Source organism: Octodon degus, unplaced genomic scaffold (genome assembly GCF_000260255.1).
Source record: "Octodon degus isolate 3935 unplaced genomic scaffold, OctDeg1.0 scaffold00123, whole genome shotgun sequence".
Lineage (NCBI taxonomy): Eukaryota > Metazoa > Chordata > Mammalia > Rodentia > Octodontidae > Octodon > Octodon degus.
Genome location: NW_004524699.1, coordinates 2,312,413 through 2,339,874, shown reverse-complemented (window position 1 = coordinate 2,339,874; position 27,462 = coordinate 2,312,413). Strand labels below are relative to the sequence as shown.

The 27,462-nt window shown below is 61.0% G+C and overlaps 1 protein-coding gene across 3 annotated transcripts in view; it reads left to right on the top strand.

Annotated features, from left to right (window-relative positions):
• Window positions 1-27,462, top strand: part of Vav2 (vav guanine nucleotide exchange factor 2) — a 126,484-nt gene that overhangs the window by 3,772 nt on the left and 95,250 nt on the right. For all 3 annotated transcript variants that reach the window (XM_023700412.1, XM_004640409.2, XM_023700410.1), the window contains exon 2: window positions 22,308-22,424. In XM_023700412.1, coding sequence (XP_023556180.1) covers window positions 22,308-22,424 — 117 coding nt within the window. The remainder of the gene's footprint in view (window positions 1-22,307; window positions 22,425-27,462) is intronic.

Here is a 27,462-nt window from a genome sequence, read left to right as displayed (position 1 = left end):
GGGCACCACCTACCATACACACCACCTACCACGGGCACCACCTACCACGCGCACCACCTACCATGGGCACCACCTACCACAGGCACCACCTACCACGGGCACCACCGACTGCGCGCACCACCTACCACGGGCACCACCTACCACGTGCTTTGCTGAGCTTGAGACCTGGTTTTCCTGGAGCAAGCCAGAAGGGTGCTGTACACTCTGGGTGTTTTCTGGGGACCCTGCAGAGTCTGGTCTCCCAGTGGGGGGCGCTTTTCCATTCCTCTGCTCCCCCCTTCCAGGAATAGCTCCTGAGCCCCTGCCTGGGGCTGCCCAGAGGGTGCCCCAGGGCCGCTATTGGTTACAGGGCACAGCTGAATGCAAGTGTTAGGCTCCCTGCTGGCCAAAGTTTGTGATGTGGAGTCCCTGAGGTGCAGGGGAGGCAAGGGAAGGCCCACTCTCAGGGCAGCGAGGAACCTGTTTGGCGTGGTGGATGTTTTACAGAAATGTGCAGACGGCTCTGGCTTCTAGCTGAGTTCTCAGGCATGTAGCTTTCTCTTGGGCCACTTGTGGGTGGGTTGGCAGGCCCAACACCAAGGGTGCCCGTCCCTGTGACCACAGCACGGGCAACGACGGGACCCGGGTTTCCGGTCAGCCTGGCGCTCCCTTGTTTCCTGCCAGCTCCTCTCTGCCTTTCTTGTTTTCTTTGACCTTGACACTGGAAGATCACAGACTGTGGTAGCGTGTCTGCCCTTGTGGAGGGCGCCGAGCCATGTCCTTTTCCTTGGACCCCAGCAGGTGGCCCATAGTGTAGATTTGTCCAGTTGCTGGGATGCTGAGTTTAATTTCTCAAGGAAGATGGGTTTGGCCAGACTTCGCTGCCGCCTTTCACTGTTGCCCTCGCCGTAAGCACAGTTCTTCGGCCGTGGAGCGAGGCCAGTCTGCCGCCTCCCTCCTCTCCTCTTCCTCTTTTAGTTTCTTCCCCTCTTACTCTGGACGTTTCCTGCTCTGTTCCATGGTGTGATCTGTCACTGTCCTCACTTATCTCTGACACAGCTGCCTCCAGGCTGGCCAGTGGGAACTGCCCCTTCTGCGCCTCCTGCCCTTGCTCACCTCTGACCGGAGATGTTCCAGGCGCTTCTCCTGTTTGCTTTTGTCCCGGAACTGGCTGTTTCTTCAACGAACACTGCTTGCTTGGTCGGAGAGGGCACTTAAAGCCAAGGTTGGGTGAGGGGTGCTCAGGAATACTGGGGCGTCCCAGGTCCAGGCCCTCTCGGGGTCATGCCAGGGAATGGCTGTGTGACTGTGTGCGCCTACAGCGCCGGTGTAGCACGTGTGTCCACACACACCATGCGTGTGCTTGCTTCTACTTCTACCAGAGCTGCCAAGTAGAAATATAATGTGATCATATCTTTCTTTAAACATTCTGGAGCCAAGTGTGGTGACTCGTACCTGTAATCTCAGCCACTTGGGAGGCTGAGGCAGGAGGATCACAAGTCCGAGGGCAGCTGAGCAGCTGAGACCTTTTTGTGAAGTTAAAAGACAAATAAACAGGGGCCTGGCAGAGCCCTTGCCTGACACGTGGGCTCAGTGCCCAAAGCTGCCAAAAAGAAAAAACTCTCGTGGTCATATTTAAAAAGTAAAAATACGTGATACTGATTTTAATAATGTATTTAATGAAAGAAGTCTTAAGTTTTGGTGGGGTGAAAATCAGATTTTTTTTTTTTTCTTTTTTGAGACAGGGTCTTGCTGTTTACTGCAGGCTGGCCTTGAACTCACTATGTGGCCCAGGCTGATTCTCCTGCCTCAGCCTCTCCAGGGCTGGGATTATGGGTGTGCACCACCACACTCAGTGAAAATCAGATCTTTTGGGGGATGGGGGGCATAGAAATCTCACTCCTGTTACAGGAGGAGCAGGTGTGATGTGTCCGTATGAAATACACAAGCACACGCCTGGGCTATTGTAATTTCGGTATCAATACTTGTAATTTCAGTACTTTCATGAGGGGAAGGTGACTAGGAAACCTCTCTGATGAGGCTCCTTTGGGGACCCTCATGAAAATGAGGCCAAGGAACCCTGATTTTCCAGGGCCCACATTTCTCCCCGGCAGGGTGGGCAGCTGCCGGAGGAGCTGCCTGGGAGGGGTGGGTACCAGTGAAGAGCAGGGGGTCCCGAGGCCCTGGTCTGGTGCACAGAGGGCTGCGGAGGGCAGAGCGTGGCACCAGGAGGGTGTGTTGACCGCGCCTCAGGAACTGGCTGAGAAAGCCTGGCCGAGGCCTGGCCTGTGGGGTCGGGGAGGCTGTGCTTGGTAGAATTGGAAGTAGGACCTTGCCGGAGCCGCTCACCTTCCAGAAGGCCACCGGGTCCCTGGCTGGGCCGTGGGCAGGTGGCCGTGGGCCGCCCTGCTTGGAGGACACTGTTTGGTCCGGCCGCCTGTCCCTCCCTGGCTCAGGCTGTCTGTGGGCCGTCTGGGCAGGGTCAGTGCTGGGGCCCCAGTCCACATGGCGGGGCTGCGGTTAGCTGTGTCCCCATGGCCGGCCTCGCTCCTCCCTGGGCTCGAGTCTGGTCCTCTCTCAGCCTGCCTCTGTGCAGAGCTGGGGAGGAAACATTGGTTCTGTGGCCTCCTCTGCGGGCCCTTGGTGTGGCGAAGCCCTCAGCGCTCCGTGTACTGGGCTGGCCCCACTGCACGGGAACCTCGTGGGTGGAGAGTTCTGGGTTTCACTGCATTCCTGCAGGTCACAGGATATTTCTTCTTTGCAGTGACTCTGACCCCAGCTGTCACCCCTACCTGAGGGGCCCTCCATCCTGGTGCTGTGCACTGTTGCCCCCCCAGGCTGCCTCCCAGCTTCCCAAGCCAGCCCTTGGCCTTTGGCTCTTTGTGGATGTCCTTTCCCTTTCTTTCTGCCCGGCTCCTGCAGCCCTCTCTGCCTAGAGGCCTGTCCTGGGGAGCTTTCCTGCTCCTTGGCTGGCTCTGCTTGCCGTGGGGAGGCTCCCATTGTGCGAGTTTATCTCCAAAGCTCTGGGGTGGGCTAGCTGGGCAAACAGGAAGTGTCAGAGAGGAGAGCAGAGCTTTGTTCTTGCTGAAGAGCCACTTGGTGTCCTGTCCCTCCCATCCTTCCATCCCCCACCTCTGTGCATGGGACTCTGGCCACAGACAGGTCACCAGAGATACTGGCCGCCGTGTGCTGCCTAAGTGGGTTGGCGGGGGCATGTGGCCACCTGGCTGCCCCAGGTGACAGGGTCCCCGAGCTCAGTCTCCTTACCTGAGATGACAGTGGCCACCCCAAGCTGTCAGGGGGTTTGGGGTGAAGAGGTATGTCTGCATCTGAGGACCCTGCACCTGTCACCAGGCCTGGGTGGCTGGTCGGTCACTCCTGCGGGTGGCCCTGGCCCTGGCTTCCCTCCTGTGGCATCTGGCTTAGAGGACCTAGCAGGAGCTGCTCCTCTCTACCTCGCCTCTTGCCCCACTGCCTGCCTGTGCTGCGAGGCACACGAGGGTTCTGTCCCTGTCCCTGTCCCTGTCCCTGGGATCCCTGTCCCTCCCACTGTCTGCTGGGGACTTCTTACCCCAGGGCAGTGGCAGGGTCCGGGCCATACTTCAGTCTGAGAGGGCACCAGGGACCTGAGGTATCACAGTAGGGTGGGGAGACAGAGTGGCTTTGTTGGGGACACCCAATCAGTGAAGGCGCCTTGTACCCTCTGCTGCCTCTAAGCAGGGGCTCTGGTGGGGCAGGGCAGGAAATGGGCCCACCAGCTTTGCTATTGGTGGGGCAGGGCTGTGACAGCCCCAGGCAAGCTGGCTCGAAGCCCTGGAGCCTCGGATGACCCCCGGAGTGGCTGATGGGCACTGCCACCACCATAGCTGGGGGCTGGGGGCCGTTGAAGGCCCCCCCTTCCCTGCCAGGCCCTGGATTGGGTGGCTCTCTTCTGGTTCCTGGATGTGGGGAGGGACAGCAAGGTCTGGACGGAGGTCCTGGGGCCTGGTAGGGCCGGGGCTGTCCCAGCCAGGACTAGTCTCTTGCTTGGGAGCTCAAGCCACTTCCTTGCCCCCCAGCCAGCAAAACGCAGGGCCTTGGTCCCACCAGTCGTACGTGGGTGAGCAGAGTGGGAGCCAGGAGGGAGCCAGGTGCATGCCGCCCGCCTGCCTGCCTGCCGGCCGGCCGCCTCCTTGTCCCATTTGTGGAGCACCTGCCGCCAGGCACCGGCCACAGAGGCGGGTGAGTGCACAGGAAGGCTTTCTGGCAGGGGAGGTGGGTGAGGACACAGAGAGCCCAGCATCTCCTGTGGGTCCGGACCGCGCCTTCTCTTGTGTGCGCTGCGCTGCGCTGCGCTGTGCTGCCCACGCCCTGACTCCAGCGCTGCCCGTGGGCTCCTGGCTGCTGTCCTGGGGTGGCGCGGCTCTGCTCGAGGAAGCCCCCTGGCACTTGCCGTCTCCCGCCCGTCAATGTTCCCTAGTTTCCAAGGTTGTCCCATGTCCGCCCTCCTGCCATGGGCAGAGTGTCCCTGGGTAGACATCCGGGGACCCTGTGAGTCCTGGGGCCAGGCTCGTCAGTGGGGCAGGGACGCCGGCTCATGGCCCAGTGGACACTTGAGCTGGTTGGAATCTGCCTCAGAGTCTCTCAGCTGCCCTGCCACATTGTCTTCATGCTGTGACCTGGGGGAAGCGCTCCGTGGTGAGGGCCCAGACTGTCTCAGCCAGCTGGGGATTTCCCCCGTCTACCCTCACTCCGGCATGCAGGCCCATTGAAGACTTGGGGGACCCTAAGTGCAAGCATGGCCAAAGAGGGGGTTCCCGTGCCTCGGGAAGAGGCTGCAGGACCTGCGAGTGATGAAGGCACAGGTCCACCCTGGGGCAGGAGCAGTCACAGTGAGCCTTGAAGGACAGGCGTGCAGGGTGGGGGTGTCCCAGCCCCACCTTCCTGGCTGCTCCTCCCCACCTCCCGGTCTCCTGGTCTCCGATCCTCCTGGTCCTCGTGCTGTCCCCACTACCTCACCACTCCTTTGCATTGCGCCCAGGGGGCTCTGGGAGCCCCACCTCGGTCTTCTATGTCTGTGTGCTTCTGGTGGGGCCGCAAGAACCTCGCCTGTCCTGTCCAGGGACCCGGCCTCGTGTTAGGCCTTTGGGGCTCCCAGCACCCCGTCATGGGAATGGGGAGAAGGGAGCAGTATGTGTCGGGCACCTCTGTCCTGGCCCCGGAAACCCGGGTCCTCCTTCCTGCCTGTGATGTGGGGTGAGGTGACGTCAGCACCCAGGCAGCCTTCCTAGGCAGGAGCATGGCGCAGGGCTGCTTAGGGGTGGGTATGTGCAGGGGCTGGGGGTCCCTGCCCTCCTTGCATGCTGGGGACTTCGGCAGGTGTCTTCTCTGAGGTTCCTAGGCTGACACTGGTGGCTCTGGCTCAGAGCCATATTGGGGTTGCGGCAGATGATGCTGTGGCCTTACTGGGTGTTGGGTCAGGGAGGACATGGGTTCTGTGCCTCTGGGCACTGAGGGGCTCATCCTAATGCCCCCGCCTGTGTGCTCTCCGTGGGTTGTCCACATGTCTTTTTTTTTTTTTTTTTAAGTTTATTTATTTGTTGTGTGTATGTGCGTGTGGCCAGCTCAGCCCACCTGGGGGCGGGGCTGGCTGGCATGTGGTGCTGGGGGATTGAACCGCGGTCCCTGCGCTTTGCTAAGCTTGTTCTAAGTAGGTGCTTTAGACCACTGAGCCATCTCACCAGCCCCTGTCCACATGTCTTGCTTGGGCCAGGGCTGAGCTGTCTGGGGTCCCTGCGAGTTCCCTTGTCCCCCCAGGATCGGCTTCCCAGATGCACCCTCTGCTTCCTCCTTGACTCAGCACTTCCCAGGAGGTGGTGGGGACACAGCCTCCCATTGCGGATGGCTCAACGCCCGGTGAAGGCTCAACTGGCCTGGTGGCACTGAGCTCTGGGGTCACCTGTTCCAGGTCTGGGTCCCAGTGGCCTTAGGTATGGCAAAGGTGTGGCTGTGGTGAGGCCTTCTGAAGTGAGCCCTCTCTCCCTAGGAGCATAATCTGTGCCTCTGGCTCTGATTTTCTCTGGGCAGCCCAGCCGCACCGCCCTGCCCCACCCCACCGGCACCCTGCCCTGTGCCTGCCCAGAGCTGCCCCGTTGACAGGTCCGGATTCTAGCGGCTCCTGCAGAGGCATGTCTCGGCTCAGCTGGTGGTAGGCGGGGACAGCACCACAGTGAGTGCTTGTAATAAGGACCGGCTAAGGACGAAATTTCAGCAATGTCTTGGGGGCGTTGGGTAGTGGTTACAGACTTGAGCGTGGATGAACGGCATTCCTGCGTGAAGCTGGGCAGAGCCCCCCACAGCATATGTGTGTGTGTGTGTGTGTGTGTGTGTGTGTGTGCACGCACACAAGCACTTATGAGACAGGAGACAGCCTGGCTAGTCAGTGCAGCCCCAAGGGGTTTCCGGGCTGAGTGTGTATGGGTGTCCCGAGTGTGGATGAGTCAGCGTGGCCTCTGGGTCAGGAGCCTGGGCCTGGTTCCTCCACACTAGGGTGGGAATGGTCTCCTAGATCTGGGTGGAGCCACCCCTCCCTCTGGTGGTTTGGGGGTTTGCACCTGCCCGCAGGCTCTGGGGGCCCCATTCTCCTGTAGTTCTGTCCCCTTCTGAGGCCCTTGCCATAGGATGGAAAGCCACCTTTAATGCCAGGGACAAGCCTGGCCACCTCCCGCCAAGTCAGGGCCCAGGTGTCCTAGGCGTGGTGTGTGACGTCCACAGCTGTGACTGAGGCTGTGGCCTGGGTCCTGGGCTGCACCCAGCCTGTGTGTTGGGTCCCCATGTGCAGGTGTGGTTGTTTGCAGCCACATGGGAGACAGCTCATACAGGAGGCCTGCGTGTCACGGCTGGCACATCACAGGTGTGTGTCGCCCCCTGGTAGAGTGTCTTCCTGTGGCTGGCTCTGTCCTCTGTGGCCTGGGACACACAGGCTGGCACAGGTCTACTGCTGGAGGGTGGGCAGGCAGGCAGCAGGTCCTGCAGGACAGGTGTTCTTGTTGGAAGGGTGCAGCCAGGAGCGCCTGGCACCCACTGGGGTCCTTGGCCCAGGGCTGTCACCTGTCATGCCTGGTGGGCTGGGTTGCTCCAGCTGCCTCGGGGATGCGGATATAGTTGAAATGAGTTAGAGCAGGCCAGACACGGGGCCCTGTATCAAGGCAGCCCTTCAAAGCTGCGATCACAGCCCGCCTTTCAGTGGCTCTGAACTCGGAGGCCCAGGGGGTGCAGCACCCCTGAGAGAAGGTGGGCTGGCCCCGACCCTGCAGCCTCAGCGTCCTGTCCTTCGAGGTGTCAGCTGGCTCCCAGCATGCCAGGATTTGTGCCCATCTACACATTGCTACCCATAATTCATGTGCTGGCAAGTGCTGTCTTTTTTTCTGAACTCGTGTATAATAAAATGTGTTTTCACAAAAGGAAGATAGAGTGTTGGTCTTCACTCTGCTCCCTCTCATGCAAATAAACCCTGGGAGGGATCAGCCTCTCATTTCTCTGGGTGCATTTTGTGGTAAATTAGCTGCTTAAACAAAACATCTGTTGAGCTGGCGAGGCCCAAGAGGAGGGACTGTGGTCGCCGCCAGAGCAGGGAGGAGTGGCGGGGCGCTGTCACCGAGAGTGGGGTCCTGGAGCGGTTGCACCCCCACTTTCCCCAGGATGCCACTTCTGTGTCTGGCTGGCCAGGGCTGGGGTGGGTTGTGAAGTGTGAGGCTGCCCGTGTCTGCTGCTCCCTGAGCATCTGGCCGCAGCTGAGTGTCCTCTTCAGGGCAGGGGGCGCCCTGTTGCAGGGGTCAGGGCCCCACCCTGGACGTGGCCGGGCGTGCTGTGGACAGGCTGCCCTCAGGAGGGGTCGTGTGGCGAGGTGAGGGAAGGAGGGAGGGCCTTGGGCCATGTGGCAGCAGTCTGGAGGAGGGCAGAGGCCACACTTTGCCCTTTGGCCTTTGCTTTGGAGGAGGTTCCACGTGGCATGCGCACTGGGGCTCAGCACGTACGGTTTCTGTCTTTGCAGCTGGCTGGGGGGCGTCACGGCCAGCACTGTCCGACTCTGCTGCGCGCTGTGGTGAGCGCTAACCTCGGTGACTTCTAGGTGTGCTGGCTGAGGACCGGGGACCAGGCTGACTCTTGAGCCCAGGCGCCAGCTGTGTGTCTGGCAGCCTCGTGACCCAAGTCAGCCCACTGCCCTGCCTTGGGGCACCTAGGAGTGAGCCCTGACCGGGGCTGCCCTCGCACACTTCTCTCTCCTCCTCCACAGAGCTGTCTTTGAGCTTGGTACTTTTTGTGGGTCTTGGTTTTCTGGTGGTTGTCTAAAATGTCCTTTTCTACAGTTCATCATAAAAACAGGCACCCAGTTACACAGGCGCACATATGTATGTGTTTTTTTGCATGCACCGTCCTACACGTTTGGGCTCAAGCCCTCTTCCCATCCAAAGGACGGCGCTTGGCAGTTGCTTGCCACATCCCCCATTCTGTTGGTAGGTCAGGGACTACACCCTCCTTAACGTGTGGGAAATGGCTCTTCCTCTCTTCGGCCCATGCACCCTCCCGCGCCCCTTATCTCACAGGTTCCACGGCAGCGTGTTTTCTCACATCCAGACGCACCAGCGGTTACCGTGGAGAGGCAGCTTGGCTTCGGGGTCCTCTCCGGCAGTGTCTGATGGGTCGTGCAGGTGTGGCCTGGGCAGTTTCTAGCTCTGGTCTTTGGCTCCATCCTCTCTGGCACTGGCTGCCTAGTGAACTAAGTACCTTTGTCCCACGTGGCCCTTTTGCCACGTTCCAGGCTTGGACTTGGCTTCCCACGGACCGAGTCCCCGGAATCCGTGAGCCTGGTTAAAGTCCTCCTCCTGTCAGCTGTGAGTGTCATGTCTTTTGTGCTAGTGATGGGAGAGCTGAGCAGTGCAGATGTGTCTGAAGTCAAGTGTGTCTTGGAGCAGGTTCTCTCTGTGCCTCAGTCACGCCTGCCTCACATCCGACAAATGAACCTTGGCTGTGACAGAATGGGACATTTCACACTCTGGTGTTGAGCAGCTGCTGACACCTGAAGTCCAGGGCAGCTGCTTGTGGTAGGCATCTGCAGCCCTCCTGCTGTGGAGGCCTGCGCTGGTGCCGTGTGGGGACAGCTGTGAGGACACTGGGCGGCCAGGGCAGGACCTGCCGGATGACTCCAGTGTGGAGCCATCTCTGTGGGCCCTGGAGGTGACCTGACTCCAGGGGCACAGGTGGTGTGGGCTTTGCCCTCTGGGTGTCCTGCCCATGAGCTTGCTGCCCTGTGTCCAGGGGAAGGTGGAGGACCACCCTGCTGCCCCAGCTCCGCCTGTTCCTGGGGTCCCTTCCTGGTCCCTCTGCCTGAGTGAGGCCCTGCTCCCAGCTGCTCCTGAGGGCTCCAGGGGAGCTGCTGCCTCTGGTGTGGCACAGCCCTCTACCTGGCCTCTGGGTTTCCACGAGGCCATCCAGTGGGGTGGCGGCTGGGGAATGCTCATCAGCGCAGGGCCAAGGAGGGAGGGACAGTGAGGTGGTTCTGGCAGGATCCCCGTGGGGCCGGGAGTTAGGGTGGGACTCATAGTTAGGTTTTCCTGGGGCTAGGTCGGGAGGGGTGCCAGCAGTCTGGGTTCTTCTGCTCCGGGTGGTCAGCCAGCCTGTGTGGATGGCTCACTTGGCCACCAGCCCTCACTGAGGTCTTGTGGCAGCTCTCCCCTTGGCCAGCCCTTGGGCCCTGTATCCAGAAGGGGGGCAGCTGCACAGACCTCAGAGACGGAAGAGGTGTGGGTGGTAGGGATGCCTTGCTGTCCAGGATCTCAGGGCCCCAGAAGCTGCCGGGATGGAGTGGGGACTGCAACATGCAGAGCTATGGTTCCTGCGTCGAGGGACCCTGACTTTCTGACGGCACTGTTGCCTCCTCCTGGCTTGGACCCTTGGGGCCTTGTCTGAGAGGGCGTCCTGCCCCCCTGGAGATTGGTCTAGGTCAGAGGGCCTGAGTTGCAACTTCAGAGGTCAGGGGCAATTTGCTCTCAGGATACTTAGTGAGGAAGCAGAGGTGGCCTTGGTGGTCTCCAGCCTCAGGATGTCTGCAGAACACACCGAGGAGGGTGGGGAGGTGGCTTGTGGCGTGGCTTGTTGAGTCTCACAGGTCCTGGGCTTGCCCTACCTCCTGTGTATGCATCCATGTTGGGGCGGCAGGGCCTGGGACCCCAGCCCCCTGCCTCTTGCCTGTGAGCCCCTGGCATGCCTGAAGGTGCCCGCTTCTGCTCCAGCCCCTGTGTTCCTCCCACACCCCACTGGCCTGTCCCCACCGGCTCTGCTCCGTGGCCAGGCTTAGCCAGTGCACAGCGGGAGTCTCCATAGGCCCAGCGATGACCCTAGCGATGAGCCCAAGCTGCCCCTCTTCTCTGGAATCAGGAAGGGTGGCTGACCAGGCAGCACCCTGCGGGCTGGCTGTCCTCCAAGAAAGAAGCCCCGCCCAGCTCCCCGGCACTCCCTCCTTGGCCTTCGTTGGCAGGCGTGGGAGCCCGGCCTGGTGTGGAGGAGAGGGCTGTCCACTCCGGTTTCCTCTGGCAGATGAAGGCCTGGCTTCCTGCTCGGGCAGGGCTGGTTGGCTGGGCTGCTCAAGCAGGGCCACTCTTCTGGGAAAGGCCTCGGGGGGTACATGTTTGTGGCCATGGGGGTGGGGTCAGAGGTCCTTGGTGGCATTTGGGGTGAGCCTGCGGGTGCTGGGCTCGGGGGTCCTGCAGGTCCCCAAGTGGCTCCCCAACCTTCTTGGTGGGAACTGAGCTGTGACTGCAAATTTCAGAAGTCGAGCTATTGGGGGTCCCCGTGTCAAGGGTGCTTGTAGCCCCATGGGGTCTTTGGGGGCATCTGGTGTAATGATGTTCTGCCCAGTCATAGGTAGGGGACATCCGTGTTTCCATGCTGTCCCTGTGCTGAGTCCTGTGGCAGCTGCAGCAAGTGAAACAAACCTTGGGTTTGGCTTAAAGTAACACAGCGCGGTTCTAGCAGGTGTGCTCCGGGCCACCCGCTCCTCCCCCGAGAGCCTCGTGCGGCTTCTGCTCCGGCCCCTTCCTCTGTCCTCAGCTGGCCTCTCTTGTGCCCTTCCTGCTTGTCCCTTAGGAAGATGGTGCTTGATGGCTCAGGGCCAGCCTGGCCCTGGCCCTGACCCGTGACCTCCCCTGGAGCCTAATCTTGAGGCCCCTTCCTAGGTCCCCATCTGAGGTTCCGGACGTTGGGGTCCCTTTGGGGTTCACGAGTACACAGTAGAGCTTCCTCCTCTGGTCCAGCTGCTCTGGGGGTGCCTGGGCCCTCTAGGGGAGGGGGCGAGGGCTTGACCCAGCTCCGCGTCCCCCTGCCACCCGGCTGGGGAGGGCCTCGCTGGCTGCAGCTCGCGTGTCTCTGCTGCACCCCTGCCTTGCTCCTCTGCCCACAAGCTGGCGCGCTCTGCTGCCCTCTCACTTCCCTGGGCTGTCATCCTCGAAAGTAGCACCTGGGGCCAGGCGGGTAGGCGGGGTGGGTGGTGACCCTGCTCCCTATCCCCTTCCCAGCCCCCACTCTGCTCTGCTCCCCTCCCCTCCCTCTTCTTCCTTCCCTCCCTCTCCCTCGCCCCTCCTCCTCCGGGGGCTGTCACAAGGGCCCTGCAACCTGACCGCACCTGCACAGTAGGGCTGACTGGGTTGGAAGCCGGGGCAAAGGCTGCAGGATGGATAGACCGGATGAGGGGTGGGTCCTTGCCTGGTAGAGCCAGCGGCCCTTGGGTGGTGACGGGCACGTGGGGTGGCACGGCACCTGCCTCCCACCTGTGCTGGCTGACACTCGTGTCCGAGAGACCCAAGTTCCTTGCATGCCTACTCTGTTGCAGGGGTGACTTCCTGGGCCACCGCCCGCCTTCCTCTCACTCTCTCCCTCCTCTGAGCTGGGAGGAGCCGCCCACCCGAGTGTCCCGTGGGAAAGGCCTTTGCGAGGAGCTGGGGCCCCTGCAGAAGTGAAACTGTGGCACAGAGCCTGGGCGGGGCCTGCAGGGCTGATGGGTGACCCTCCCAGGCGTCCTTCCCCTCTGGGAGCTGCTGTCTGCTTGGTGGCACTGTGGGGTCACCCAGGTCTGAGGGTTCTGCTTCCCTTTACGTGGAGTGCTGGTCTCTGTACTGGGAGAGAGAGAGTTTGTCCAGGACTTTCAGTGTCCCCTGTCGCTGCAGGGCAGGAGAGAAAGCAGCACAGCAGGCAGCCTGGGCAGGCGCTGGGCAGCGCGCAGGTGGGCAGCTCTGCATGCTTTGTGCAGGCACGGCCCTGCAGCTGCGGACTCTCCTGACCAGCCAGCCCAGAGCCCTGTCCTTACCCCCCTGCTGCCCTGCGCTGGCATAACTGGAATTTCCAGCTCTCAGTTAGTTCACTGTGGGGGAAAAAGGCGGCTCTCAGGCTGAGGGCTGTTTCCATGCTTGATGGGGTCTGCTCCGCCCACACCCAGCCAAGTGGCGCAGCTTTAGGAAATGCCCGAAGCCACACTACAAGGGGGACTCCACAGTGGAAAGGCAGAGCCCTCAGCCCCGCCTCGCGTCCTGGGTTTGCCGCCACTCCAGAAAGAATCAGGGACCCGGAGGTCTGAGGCTTCAGGCCGGGGCCATGGGTGGCGGGGTGAGGGTGAGGCCATCCAGGGCCTGCTTCACAGGGTGCAGACTACCCCACGTTGGCAGGAAGTCCTCCTGCCCTCCCTCCTCAGAACTCCAGGGCTCCTGGATGGGGAAACTGAGGCTCTGAGAGGGCCGAACCTTGTCTGAGGTCACCAGGGCCGCCATGCTGGGCACAGGGTTCTGTCCTGTGGCCTTTGGCCCACTGGCTCCTGACCTTCGTGTGAACTGGGCAGGAGAGCAGCAGGTGAGGGTGGAGCCCCATCTCTGGGGCGACTGAGGTGCCCCAGGTGACAGGAGATGGGCCGAGCAAATGAAGGATTGGGACCCCTACTTTTTTATGTATTTAGTACAGGGTCCACTGGGCCTACAGGGTCCTACTACACAAATCTGGACTGTTTTGGTGGAACCGGGGATTGAACTCAGACCCTTGTGCTTGCCAGGGAAGTGCTTATTCTACTGAGCTATCTCCCCGGCCCCACGGACTCCTGTTTTGAGCCTCTCAAGTGCTGGGATTATAGGCGCTCACCAACATAACCCGTCTCAATCTCAATCTCAATTTCAGGGTGCCCTAGGGGTGGGGCTGGCACAGCACACCCGCGATTTAACCCTAGTGTCTGCCCAAGCAGGTGCTGTAGTCCATTGAGCTGTCTGGCCGGCCTGTGGAAAGCTCGAGCTTTTTTTTTTTTTTTTTTTTTTTTCCCTTTGGTGGTATCAGGGATCGAACTCAGTACCTTATGCTTGCCAGGCAAGCACATATTCCACTGAGCTGTCTTCCCAGCCCTGGGATCCCCGCTTTCTAATGGAGGGGTGCCCATCTGCCCTTTGTTAAGCTTGCATGTGCTGCGCAGAGATAAAGGGGAGATGGGGGAGAACCATGCTTCCACCTCGCCCTGCCTGCATGGAGTCCAAAGGGCTCCTGGGGCCTGGTCCACCTGCAGATTCCTCTGCTGGGCTTTCGCGGCTGTTCTCACACACGTGCCCATGAGTGCAGCCCCACACACTGGGCGCACACCCCTCTGCTCACTGCAGTGGGCACGCATGCCCACCCCGGTACACGAGCAGCAGCCTCACCTACCTACCGAGGCGGGGCTCCTCGTGAGCATAGAGCTGAGCTGCACCTGGGAGAAGGAAGTCTTACGTCCCTGGGTGTGGTTGGTGCAGCCCCAGGCTGTGCACCAAGCTGTCGCCTTGGGAAGCGATGGCAGGCCTCCGCTGCTCCCAGGGCCAGCCCTGGGCCGGGGTGGTCCCGTGGCTCCAGGGGAGGGTCCCCGTGGCTTTGGGTCTTCTTGGTGTCTGGCAGCATCGCTCTCGTCCCTGCCCTCACCTTCATGCGGCTTCTCTGCCTTCCCCCTCTTTGGCACTGGGATTGAACCCTGGGAGCTCTGAGCTACATCCCAGCCCTTGCTGATTGATTAACTGATTGATTGGTTGAGCGTCTGGGAATTCTCCCATGCCAGGCAAGCTCTCCACCGTGAGCTACATCCCCAGCTCCTTTAAAAAACTATTTCAAGTCAAGGTCTCGCTAAGCTGCCCAGGCTGGGCTTGAACTTGTGATCCTCCTGCCTCAGCTTCCCTCAGTGCTGGGTGACAGGTGTGGGCCACGTGCCCCTTCTCGGGGGACACTCTTCTCAGCTCCCAGGGCCGCTGTGTACCTGGCATGATCTCGAGATCCTTCACACAGTTGCATCCGCAAAGACGCCTCAGGTAGCTGTCACCGCTGAGCTTCTTGGTCAGGGCGCGTCCTGTGGGAGCCACATCCAACCCACCGGCTTTGTGTTGCACACGTGTCCCCCAGACTCGTAGCATCAGAGGTGGCTTCGGGCATGGCTGGGCGTTGATGAGGTCGTGGGCAGGGGTCCTACTCGGTAGCCAAGCCTGCTGGAGGAGCGGAGGAGCGGGGAGCGCAGGAGCCTGGACCCCCTTGTCCGGACTCCAGCCTCAAGAGCTGGGGATCCTTGTCTGTCTCCACACACACTCCCACGCTTCGTGAAATACCCTGCTTACCTCCTGCGGGGGCGGGGAGCAGGGGGGAATGGGGTTGGGGCATGGGGAGGCTGGGGGTAGGAGCGGGGGTTGGGGGGCAAGAAAAGACCAGAAAAGCCAGGCACAGGTTCCCTCCCGGGACACACCCACTTCCTCCTGGTAGGCCCCGCCTTTTAAAAGTCCAGCTCCCATTTGTTCTGGGGCTGCACCCTTAGCACCAGTGACCCCCAGGGATGGCGGGGTGTCTGTGGAACTGCTACCACTGACTGCAGGGGGAAACTGAGGCTCTGTGTAGGTGTGGAGGGCCTCGGGTGCAGAGGAGGCTGCTGATGGACTCTGGTTCCCAGGCGTCCAGCCAGGGCCGCTTCCAGCAGAGGGGGCTTTGGTGCGCCCCAGGGGTGTGGGATGGGACCTCTAGGGTACATCCAGTGCCCCTGGCCGCAGCTCCAACTCGGGTATGGAGGGAGTGGAAGACCCTTCCGGAATGAGATGTCACCCACGTGGGAGACCCTCCCGTGGGTCTCCAGATGGGCTGCAGTTTGCCCTCCTGCCTGGGGCCTTCTTGCTGCCGTCAAGTTTCTCTGTATTCTCAGCTCAGCACGAAGGCTAATAACAAGGACGTGGTGACACGTGCGCGCCTGGAACCCCAGCACTGGGGAGGCCGAGGCAGGAGCAGCTGGGTGAGCGCTGCTGAGGTGCTGTGCCCGGCTCTGTGTGCAGCTGGGTTGTCCCGGGTGCCCGGGGTGCGCTGGTGGGTCGGGAGGGCTGGAGGACCACGCTGTGACCTCAGAGGCCGCGTTCCAGAAGAGGAGGTGAGATGGAGAAGATGAAGTGTCCGGAGTAAGGAGAGACTTCACGGGTGGCTTCCGGTCCTGCGCGGGGCTCGGCTGCCGCAGGGAAGGGGCTGCAGTCGAGAGCGGGGGCAGCCAAAAGAGGTGCAGAGCTGATAACCCGCCAGCATTCAGAAGCAGCTCAGGGAAGCTGGTTCTAGAGAGAGACCAGGAAAGCAATTTCCTGCCAACTTCGCTGAAAACCTTTGCTTTGGCCCTGACTTTGAAGCTTGGGTACCCGGGGCCTCTCTTTATCCCTCAGGCTCCAGGAAGCCATTAGCCACTGCTGAGCAGGTCTTCCGGGGTTGCTTTTCAGGGGTGGCAGATTCAGAGTGGACCGTGTTCTGTGTCCTTGGAGCCTGCGGCAGGCCAGCACACAGTGGGTCCCTGCTCTGTGTCTGTCGACGGGGCACTGTTGGGGAAAGTGAGGCTGGAGCCGTTCTCTCCTGGCTTGGGACAGGCTGGTGCTGTGCTTCCCTTTGCCCAGAGCTTGACTGCTTGGCTGGGCACACCCAGGCCGTGAGGGGACTTGCAGCCGCTGGCACTCTTGCCCTGGTTGCTTTTGGGGGTGCACCCTGGGATGCGTGGCTTGGGCTGGAGTTCAGGGTCTTGGCTCCGGAATCAGATCTGCGAATCCCCTGTTGCCAGGGCCCTGCCCCCAGCAGCCAGCTGAGCCGCTGCTCCGTTGCCTGGGAAGTTGCCTGTCCTTTCACAGCACCATCTGGAGTGGGGTGAGCAGGTGGCCCAGGGACGGCTGGCCGTGTGGAAGGCGGAGGTGGGGAGGCAGTGTGAGCGCTTGGAAGACAGGAGTTGGGGAGCGGGGACAGCGACTTTCAGGCCACGAAGGTGCGTGTGGAGCCGGCAGTGTCCCGTGCTCTGGCCACTAAGATGACCGGAGGGGGGTAGAGCATCAGGGCGCTCGGTGGGGGTCAGTCCCAGCCAGGCCCCACGTCTGAGTTGTTTCGTCTTGTCTGCAGAATCGTCTTTCCTGGATGGGCTCCTTTCTCCCTGGGGATGAGTGGGCTGCGTGGGCAGGTGGGTGGGGTGCCAAGGGGGGCGGGGAACGCAGCGACGGAGGCCTGGAAGGCCAGGACGCGAGCTGCTCCTGTGCTCCCGCACACGGTTGCCCTGGCCCTTCCTGCCACCAACCTGAGCCAACCAAGCGGTCGGCGTGGATGCTGCTGCCCCCTTGCCTGTCGCCTGCCCGGCCCCAGCAAACCTCGGCGGGCAGGCACACAGGAAGCCTGGCCTGGCTCCCTGCTCCTGGGGGAGGGGCGGCCTGGCTTGGCCTCCCAGACCCTGTGGAGGCGGTGGGGTCCATTACACACCCGGCTGGCACCTTGTCCCCGCTGCTGCACGCGCCGTGAGGAAATGGACCCGAGCGGAGGATGTGTTCTTGTTAAATTGTCCAGACGTAATGGAGTCCCGACACTGCAGATCACTCTGCCTGCAGCAGAGGGTGGTGGGAGCGGGATGGGATTCTTCCTGGGAGCTTGGCCATCGAAGTATCTCCTTGGCCTGGTGCCGTCACAGCAGCCCTGGGGACAGCGAGGGAAGCCCAGCAGTGTATGTGTGACCACGGGCCAGGGAGTTGGAGCCTTGGTTTCTGCATCTGAGCTTGGCTGGTCAGTGGGTTGCGGTGGCTGTGGCTGTACCAGTCCCTCCGTCTGGGCGCTTGTGGCAGAGATGGGTCTGGAGAAGTGAGGGCCATCATCTGGGCAGTGGGGTGCACATCGTGGAAGCCCCTGCGTGGTCCTTGTTGCTGGGGAAGTGGGTTGTTCATACACCGCAGGGGCAGCCCAGGGTGCCTTGTGGACGTCCGTTTGTCTTGCTTCCGGGTGCTGCTCTCTTGCGTGGGGTGTTTTGGACCCAGAGGGAACCCGTAGATCCAGGGCCCACGCTGCGGAGTGTCTGGCCAGCTTGTCACCCAGGATCGCCCGTGCGTCCACCCCGCAGGCCCCAATTTGATCTGTTCTGACAGGCTGCACCTATTAAGCGGTAGCAGTGCTGTTTTAAATGGTTGTTGGAATGAGCGCGGCATAAATAAAACAAGACATTAATTCGCCTTCCCATTTTTTTATTGACCAAAGACATCCTTTGCTGCTAGTTGGAGTTCTGATCAGCACGACTGGACTCGGCAGCCGCCCTGGGCCGCCCACGCCCCTTCAGCTGGGAGCGTGAGGACCGCTCGCGATGGGCCTTAGTTAGGTCGCTCAGGTCTGCGAGGCTCCCTGTGTCCCCGGAGTGCACAGAGCCTGGCCTAGAGTGTGACGGCAGGGTGTGGGGGTCCTGGCTCTCAGAGGAGGGGCAGGTTAGGAGAGAAGCTGTCTCCCTCAGAGCTTGGGAGCTGCTGCGCTGGCCCTCCTGGGTTGGTCCCCAGGTCTACAGAGGGGTGGCTGGGGTGGGCTCTTCTCCCCACTGTCCTGCTGGAATGGCTGGGGGCGGACAGTTGGGGGTGGTCGCCAGGTGCCTGGCTGACTGCAGAGTGTCTCAGCATCCGTGGTCCCTTCTTGCCTTCAGGGAAGGGGCCCGGTATTGTGGAGGGGGCAGAATTCTTCCTGCCCATTTTAAAGATGAAGAAACTGGCCCAGGGAGGCCCAGAGGTGGTTGAGTAGAAGCAGGTTAGGGCACAGCCGGCAGCCACCGAGCTGTTGGTGCTAGCTGTGCCCACCGCGGGGGCTGTGATGCAGTGTGGCCACAAGCAGGGGTGCTGAGACGGGTGGAATGGTTATCTGATGCCAGCTGGATGTGTGTGCCAACTCACAGGGTGACCCGGCCCGGGAGGGCAGAGCAGTCCAGTGTAGCGGCCTCAGGCAGGGCAGGGCCCTGCTGGCAGCCTCCTTCTAGGGATGGCTGCAAGGAGCTGGGAGTGGGCGGTGGCTTGGTCTGGCCCCCTGAGTTCTGGAAAACCCGGAGTGCAGCGGGGCTTTTGTGACGGCCATGAGTTGGTGTGTGTAGTGCCCCAGTCGGCGCAGAAGGGGCCGGCCAGGCCCTTGCTGGAGGGATGAGACATCCAGGTGCACACAGCCAGCCACCCAGGCGCCTGCTACTCTGTCTTGGCCACCGGGGCACTGTAGCGGCCAGCCTAGGAAACGTAGTTTCCTGTCCGTAGGGGCAGGCAGGCCTGTCCTGTGCCCCGTCCAGCAGTACCTGGAGCCTGCGAGGGTGGTAGGAGGGTCCTTGCAGCCTCAGGGGCCCTCCCTCCCCCAAAGCTGTCTTCCCCAGCCTGTGGGGTGGTCCCGAGTGGGGCATTTGGTTTTATAGCCACATACAGAAGTGGCCTTGGTGGGCCTGGGCCACCTCTTGTTCCCCCCTCCCCCAGCTTCTCTGAAGCTGAGTGACAGATGACATAGGGCAGCACCCTGGCCTGGGCGTCTGGCCGAGCCTGGTGGGGACCTGGTGTCTGGTACTAATCTGGTTTCATCCTGATCACATCCGTGGGGCTGAGAGGGCTTCCAGCAGTTTGGTTAGGCCCGAGCAGGGTGGTGTGGCTGGGTGCCGGGTGGCCCTCACTCTCCTCTTGTCCCAGACCCTTGAGTCCCTTTCTAGAACCTGCCTGTCCCTGCTGTTGGGATGGCGAGGCTCTGAGCAGCCAGGCCCCGGCCATCTGTCCCCCTGGCTCTGGGGCTGTGTGGGGAGGAGGAACCCACCTTGGTGGACAGGAAGGGGCCCGAAATCAGAATGGGGGTGCCAGGCTGTTCCTCTTACTGGGCCTTGTTTGTTTGACCGTGTGGTGAAGGAGGGAGGAAGACAGCCATGGAGGAGCTGTGGGTGCTGCCGCCGGTGCAGCCCTGGCACTGCCCCACCCCGCCTGCAGCCCTCCCGAGGCCGTCTTGACACCGATGTCAGCTTCTTCCTGGATCTGTGCCTTCCGGTCAGGTGCTGAGGCCCTTAGCGCTTCCTGCCTCAGCTTACTTTTGCGTAAATTGGACAAATAAACACAAGCAAGGGGCCTCAGGACGTGCCCTGTGAGCGGGCCGGGCTGTGGGTACCCACTCTGCACTGAGCCAGCGGCCAGCCCCTTCTCTCCAGCCTGTCACAGTCATAGCAGAAGTCCTCCCTGCCCCGCTGGGTGCCCTGGATGGACACTGAGCAGCACCAGGCAGGATTCCCGAAGCCCAGGTTGGGCGGAGTGGCCGAGGGTGGGGTAGGGCCGCGCCGGGCCAGGCCAGGCAGAAAGGCTGGTCCCCAGCAAGGGTCGCTGGCTCCTCTGAGCCCAGAAAGGACGCCTGGCCTTGCCGGCTGTGATTATGGTCAGGACCCATGTAATTAACTCTAAAACGGGAGGCTGAAGAGGCAGTAAAATAAATGCTTTGAGGAAATTAGAGATGGCCGATTGCAAAAAATACTTGAGCCAGGCTGGAAGCCGCAGCCCTTGCCCTAGAGCAGAGTGTGCGGGGCGCAGAGCCGGGCACTGTGGGCTGACCGTGTCAGTGCCCTGAGCCAGCTGTTTCTGCTGTGGGGGCCTGAGCTTGGGGCAGTGCTGCGCCCCCCGTTTTTCTTGGGGTTCTGGGGTAGAGTGGGTCCAGGCCCTCCCAGCTCCTGGTGGCTGCTGGCCAGAGCGATGTCACTCTGGCTGCTGCTCCGTTGTCACGTGGCCTGCGCCCGTGGTCCCTTGTCTCCAGGCCCCCCGGCTGTCGTCCATGACCTTCATCTTTTTATCGTGGGAAAGCAGGCAGGACGTACCACTCACGGGCGTTTAGGTTGCGTGATCCCTCTAGCAACGGATAAAGTATAAATAAGGAGCAAAATAAAAGATAGGTGGTAAGCGGGAAGGACGCAGATCCTCCACAGGGAAAGGGGGCCGGGAGGGTAGGGACAGGGAAAGGAGCTTCGTTGTGCCAGCAGGTGTGCTCCAACTCGGCACGGGGAGTGTGACAGGGACGTGCCGTGCACTGTGCTAACAGGGAGGCAGGAGGGGCGGGCGGGGGGGGGCGCTCTTCCTGGACCCCATGAGGTCTGTGCCCAGAGAAACTTCCAGAACAACTCTGGCGACTTCCGGTGAGTGGATCGTTTGCCCCGATGGTCTGTGTCCTTCGGAATCACCAGGTCTTATTTCACAGCCCGAGGAGGCCTTGAGGTCCACGTTGTCTGGAGCAGCCACAGGAGGGCTTTAATTTAGCGAAAATAAAACAAGCACCTCAGGTTCCCGCTGGGCGTCGTGCTTGGTGGTGCGCCTGTGTGGCTGCTCTTTTGGATGGCTGGTCTGGAGGACATTGCTGACACCCTGGAAAGGGCTGTTGGAGAACCCTCTTCTAGGTTCATGGTGACAAAGGAGACGTGACAACTCAAGTGGTGTGCGGTCCTGGGTGGGGCCCTGCAGATTGTTGTCATAAAGGGACGTTTTGGTTGCCCTTTATGGGGAGTGAAGAAATTTAAGTTTGGCTTCTGTGGCTTCTGTGTCAGTGTTCTGGGTTTTTTTTTTTTTTTTTTTTTTTTTTTTTGGTCTTTTTGACACAGGGTCTCCCTATGCAGCTCAGGCTGGCCTTGAGCTCACTTTGCAGCCCAGGCTGACCTCGAACTGGTAACGATCCTCCTTCCTCAACCCCGAGTGCTGACACTATGGATGTGCGCCACCAGGCCTGGCTTACTGTCCCAATTTTGGTGATGGGCCTATGACTGGGGAGAGGACACCTCTGTCCTTAGGAGATGCAGGCTCTGGAGCTTAGGGATAAAGGAGGGTCACCTTTCTGGTGACCTTGGGTGTTCAGAAGAAAGTGAACACAGGGAGAGACACAGACAGGCGCAGGGCCAGAGAGTGACTCTGAGGTAAAGGAAGTGGGTCACCTGCATAGGACCCAGCCTGGCAGGGCAGGTGGTGTGGCCCGAGGCCGCAGAGCTGGGCCCTTGCCTGCTGCAGGACAGAGGTGTGTGTCAGGGACAGTGCTCCTGCCGCGTTCCCTGGTGCTCGGTTCGCACCAGCCTGAGAACACGTAGGCGTTGGCGCCTCCGTTCCAGTGCCTGCTGCCTTCTGCTGACTCTGCCCTCTGTCTGTTTCTGTGGGCGGCAGGGGGTTTGAGGAGAGGCCTGAAGTCCCAGTCACTTTGGACCGTCTCTGCCAGGGTCCGGGCCTTGCACACCTGTGCCGAGCTGGATTAGGGCGGGTGGCCCCCATGTGCCAAGTGTCGCTGTGTGTTGTCAAGGTACACAGTTAACACAGGGAGGCAGGGACACCAGAAAACCAGGCTGCCCTGCTGTGCTGTTCTTGTGCAGGTGGGACTTGAACCCAGGGCTACCTCGCTGGCTGCTTGTGCACGAGGCCTGGACTGGTACCGTTTACCACTCCCCTCCCTGTTTGCCTGCCACAGGCACGTGGATCCTGGAACAGGCTGTGGGAAGGTGGGGAGGAGGGGACCCATATATGATGTGGAGGTTCTGGCCTTGTGCTTCTGGCCCTCTACCACGTGGCCACCGCTGCTGACCGCTGGGCTGCAGGGCTTCCTGTGGGACGGTTCCTGGCCATTGACTCCGTGGCCTTGCAGTAATTAGGGGTTCTGGGCCGTGGGAAGTCACATGTATGTCGTGCTCTGCCGTGCCTGCTGACCTCAGGCCGTGATGGTCAGCGTTAGCATGTGCTGGGCACCTGTGGGCAAGGTGGGGGGCGGGCAGCTGTGAGCGGCGGGGAGGAGCCAGGGAGCCTCCAGCCACTTCTCAAGCGCCCTGGTGGGGGACGCGGCCTTCCCAGCCAGCCCTGTCAGGCTTGCGGCTCTGGACAGCAGGGGCACAGTGCAGAGCTGACCCTGGCTCATCCCGGCCTACCCCCCGGTTGCAGCCAGCTCCCAGCTGCCCTCTGGGCTCTGTCTGCAGTGTGCCGCTCGAGGCTGCCACGGCTGCGATCCCACTGGCCTGCTGGCTATACTGACTGCTTCCTTCTTGCCTCTAGTTCCTGTGTTTGAAGAACATCCGCACCTTCCTCAAAGTCTGCCACGACAAGTTTGGCTTGAGGAACAGCGAGCTGTTCGACCCCTTTGACCTCTTCGATGTTCGAGACTTCGGGAAGGTGAGTGGACCCCGTCTCCTGGCTCAGGCATGGATGCAGTGGCCAAGTGTGGCTGGGCCACAGGAATAGGATGGGGCTGGCCGCCAAGCCCCACTGCATGCCGGGCAGGTGTAGGCCAGACTGGTTCCCAGCTGTCCACCAAACCAGGCCAGCAGGATGGTCGCTCCCTATCCCGTGCCAGTAGCCGGTGTCAGGTGTCTCAGGCCTGGTGTGTGGAGGGAAGGCAGGCTGTGAGGGCTCCTGCTGATGGAGGCGCCCGAGGCCAGGCCAGAGGCCCTGGGGACGTCCACTCGTTAGTGGCTTCCTACCAGCCTAGGTGTAGCCTGACACGGTGTGGCTCGGGATCAGAAGCGCAGCAGGCCCGAGCTCTCTCCTTTCACCGCTGGCTCAGGACCCCCTGCATCAGCAGTGCCGTCTCTGCGGCTCTTGGGCGGCTTTCTGCCTGCTGATGGGAGCTGGCAGGTACTCATTGCTCGACTGACTGGCTGATTAATTTTTAAAAACGGTGGCAATGTTTAGCTGAGAACGTAAAGTGAAGAGTGGGAGAGACCCTGATTCAGCAGAGTGAGCGGGGCCCAGCGATGGGAAAAGAGGGTGAGAGCAGGATGGAAGTACCCGCTGCGGCGTCTGGGAGACGCCCGTGTATTGTCGCAGGTGGTGTGACCGTGTGCCTAATTCACTGGAGGACCCTTGCTGGGGACTTGGAGCGCGTGATTTATGGACTGAGAGCAGTTTCCATTTGCAGTGGCGCTCACTGCAGAGCCAGGTCCAGGAGGCGCGTCTTTGTAGCCGCACGGTGTCGACGGTCCTGTGTGATGGGGGCTCCCTGCGGGCAGCCACCTGGGCACGGCGGGCGCTCCCCTGCCCCAGCTTCTGTAGGTCAGGGGACTCCTGCGAGAGCCCTCTGGCCCACCTGGCTCTTGGAGGTTTCCGTCTCTCTCCTCTGTGGCCCATAAAGTTCCAGGCGGCGGGGCAGAGGTGCATGCGGGGACTTGGACCTGTCGTGGTGCGCCTCCTCCCCTGCCTCGGGTGTCAGCTGGCGTGGAATCTCGAGGTTTGGGTGGTGCCGTGCAGTGTCCCTTCCTGTGAGGGGGTCACAGCGCCGCGGCCTTGTTCCTGATGGCTCCGGTGGCTTTGATCCCCCTTGGCTGCAGGTCTGGGCTGGACTCTGGAGCCAGCTGGAACCTCGTGTGTGTGTGTGTGTGTGTGTGTGTGTGTGCGCGCGCGCGCACACACATACTTGCTCATACCCTTGAGCGTGCCCATCCACACACAGGTGTCTGTACACACACATTCGTCCGCTTTCATACTCTGCAGATCCGAGCATGTTTGTGCACTGCACCTGTGGACATGTGTGTTCACACAGCACTTGGGAGGCTCTCACAGTTGTGCTCACGAATATTGCCACGCCCACATGCACACCCTCCTCCACACCTAAACACATTCTCTCTCACGCTCACATACATAGCTGGTATGAAAAGTGTTACTCGGAGAGGAGGCGGGCCACGCCCAGCCCTGGCCACAGTTAAAAATCCAAGGACTCAGTGTATAATTTCGTTTGCTCTTAATTTGCTGCAGTGGAATGCAATGATGTAAGTAAGTCGTACATAAATTTGAATTGAACTCCCGTCAGTCGGCCGGCCAACTGTGTGGCCAGGCTTTTGCTGAGGGCTGGCCTTTTCCTGGCCAGACTGGTTTCACAGAGGCCCTGTGGTGACTCGGGCACTGTGTTGGTGGCTCCAGCTCGCTTGACCCTGGTCTGCCCGCGTCTTCCTGGGCCGGTCGTGGCCTGGCTTTGCTGTGCCAGGCGTTTGCCTGGGGAAGCTGGATGCGGGAGGTCCCATAGTGTGGGGTGCCAGGACTGGAGGTGATGTCAGTGCTCAGACCCCCGGGCTGAGCCATGGTGGGCAGGGCCCAGCCGCCCACCCTGCCTGGAGACCATGGGCCTCGGAGAGGAGCAGGGCTTGCGCTCAGCGGGCCGCGTGGGGCTGCCTTCCCCGTCCAGCCCTGGGGTCAAGCTGCCTCAGTTTCTGACCTCGGGCTCCATCAGGCCCTGGTGAGGTGACTTGGGCCTGTGACTGCGTGGGCTGTGTGAGGCGTGTGGGTACGTGGGACACCCTCAGTGTCCAGCCTGGGCACTGTGGGACCCCGTGGGGGGCTGCCAGACGTTCTGGGAGACGTGGCTTCTTGCTGGGTGGCTGTGTGTCCCTGTCACTGCTTCTTCTCCTCTTGTCTGTAAAGGTGGAGTGCTCGCCCCGCCGAGCCAGGAGCCGGGCTTGTGGACCTGATGGGCCCAGCTCCACCATCACCAGGGAGTGGCCTCGCCGCAAGACTCAGTTTCCCCAGGACTGCTTGTCCAGGCAGCCGCGATGTGCCCTTGAAGGCCCATCCGCTCGCTGCCCCTCTACCCTTTCCTTGCAGTGTCCTCCCGATTCCTGCAGCAGCTGGGAGGGGCTGTGGCCAGAGCATCTTCCCACACTGCACACCGGCACTGCGCCTGGGCCTCTTTTGGGCCTGTGTCCTGCCTGTGGCTGTGGTAATGGGCACTGTGCCACCCAGGACTGTGTGCCTCGCTGGTGCCCTGCAGCAGGAGAAGCTCCTCATCCCTCAGTGGCAGCGTTGTCCCCGGCTTGCTGCTCTGCCTCAGTCTCTTGTTGTCACCCTCCTCCATGCCTGGGTGGTTTTCTGGGAGTGTGATTAGCACATGCAATGAGGCCTGGAACCAGAGGACACGGGGTTGCCAGGGTGCCCCCCAAGGGGCTGCTGCTGTCTGGGATCTCACTGGCTCTGCTTGTCACTGCTGGTGGCTCTTGATGGCATTTTCTCTGGAAGGGTATTTTGGCCCAGCCCCTGGGTAATTTTGCCATCTGTAACTCGGGCCACCCAGTGAGGAGAGCCATGCGCACGGTCCCCAGTAGGGACCCCTGTGCCTGCTTGAGAGGCGCCACATAGACCACGGAGCTGTGGCCGTTGCCGTGCCCTCCCTCCCTGCCCCTGTCCGCCCCCAAGCTGGGACGAGGGTTAGCCAGGAGAGGGTGGCGCCTGTCTCTCTCTGGGAGGAGGAGCTGCGGGATCCCAGTGCAGCTGTCCCCTCTGGGTGGGGGAGGCCCGTGGCAGAGGGTTAGTCCCTAAGCCTGGCCCTTGCACTGCCATGGGAGCCGTGTTGTCTCTGGGTCATCGAGAGGCGAGGATCCACGTCTGGGGGTGTAAGCACGGAGGCTTCTTTCTGCTCCCCCAGTCCGGCTGTCTCCCATGTACCTACAGTGGATTCAGAGCAGGGAAAGCACCAGTAAGGGCAGCCTGCCATTGGTCTCGGGCTGGCGTAGAGAGCGCCTCGTTGCCCGGTCGCTCATGAGCTTGGTGCGACCATCTCAGGGATCCTCCAGGGTCTGACTCTCGGCCTTCGTTTTCTGAGCAGCTGCCTCTCAGCTTCTGGAGCTTCTCGGGTGGGTGAGGTCTTCTTGAGGTAGACAAAGGCGTTTGCTCGCTCGCTCGCTCGCTCGCTCGTTCGCTCATCCAGTCTCTGTGCGTGCGTCGGCCCTTAGGTCCGGCATTGGTCTGTGCCCTGCCTCCCTTTCTCTGCTCCTGCCTCTCACCTGCTGCCCCGTCACCCTGCTCTCTACCCCTCCATCCTTCCCTTGCTCCTCCGTCTGTTGTTGTCTCCCCACCCCTCACCCCTTCCTCCCTTCTTGTATCCTCCCATCCATCCCTTGGCTGGCCACACTATGTGCTAAGACCATGAAGTCCCCGCTACACAGGTGACAGCGAGGAGCGGACAATGCACAGGGTCTTTGGCCGCAGGACAGCTCAGCTAGCTGTGGAGCACTTAGAGGTAGACAGAGCTGGGAGGAGGTGTAGGCTCTCGCACCCTCTCTCTGAGGTTGGTGATGTTACCGTTTATATCTAGGTGTCCTCTGGGATTGGGGAGGTAGCTTGGCAGTCTAAGTGTCTGCTTGGCAAGCGCAAGGACCCGGGGTTGATCCCTGGTACGGTATGCCGTGCTGGCCCTGGAACCCCAGGTGCACTGAACCGGCCACTTAAACCAGGTGTGGTGGTGCATATCTGTAATCCCAGCATGAGGAGGCTGAGACAGGAGGATCACTACGAGTCTGAGCTGGGTGGTGAGACCCTGTACCAAATCAATCAGTCAATCAATCAGTCAGTCAGTCAGTCAGTCAGTCAGTCAGTCAGTCAGTCAATCAATCTATCTATGTAGATGTCCCCAAATGCATAGTAAGTTCATAGATGGGGCTTTTGAAAGAGGATTGGGTCACTGAGGCGTGGTACTCTTCAATGGATTAGTCCACTGATGAGTTGATAGTGAAATGTGCTGTTGGGAGGAGGTGTGGCCTGGTTTATCTTCCTTCTTTCCTTGATCCCTCTTGGCTTCCTGTCACGTGCCACGGCCTCTTTTTCCTCTGCCATCCTCCTCTTGCCAGGCTGCCCTGCCTTGGAGCCGGTCAGGGATGGCCTGAGACCTCTGCAGAGTCGTGAGCCGGGAGTTGTGGGTGTCAGCTGTTGTGTCTCAACAACAGAAGTAACTGTGGTGGATGTTAGTACCGAGAGTGGGGTGATTGCTCTGATGCAGCCTGCTCACGTGGCTCAGAAGCCGTGGCTTATGGGGAGAGCGGGGCAAGGTTTGGAGAAGCTGCCAGAACACTGAAGGCCAGCACAGGAGGTGCCAGCTGGGCGTGGGGGCTCCGCTGGCGGTCGGGCTCTGGGCTGGGTAATTGGCCTGTGTCTGGCCTGTGTCTCAGACTTTGCAGGAGAGTGAGATTCAGGACAGTAGAGGAATCTGGTGCAGAGAATTTCATGGCAGCTGCGCATTCAGGCTGTGACTTGGGTGCTGTGGGGGGGGCTTTCAGGTGGCCCTGCTTTGAGAATCAAGAGCAAATGGCACAGTGGAATGATTGAAAAAGTTTGGCCAGAAAGCAAGCTCAGATCAAGGGCAGGGTCGGAGCTGGGTTGCTAAGAATACTAGCATTCAAGAAGAAGCAAGTGGGGCTGGTGAGATGGCTCAGTGGTCTAAAGCACCTAC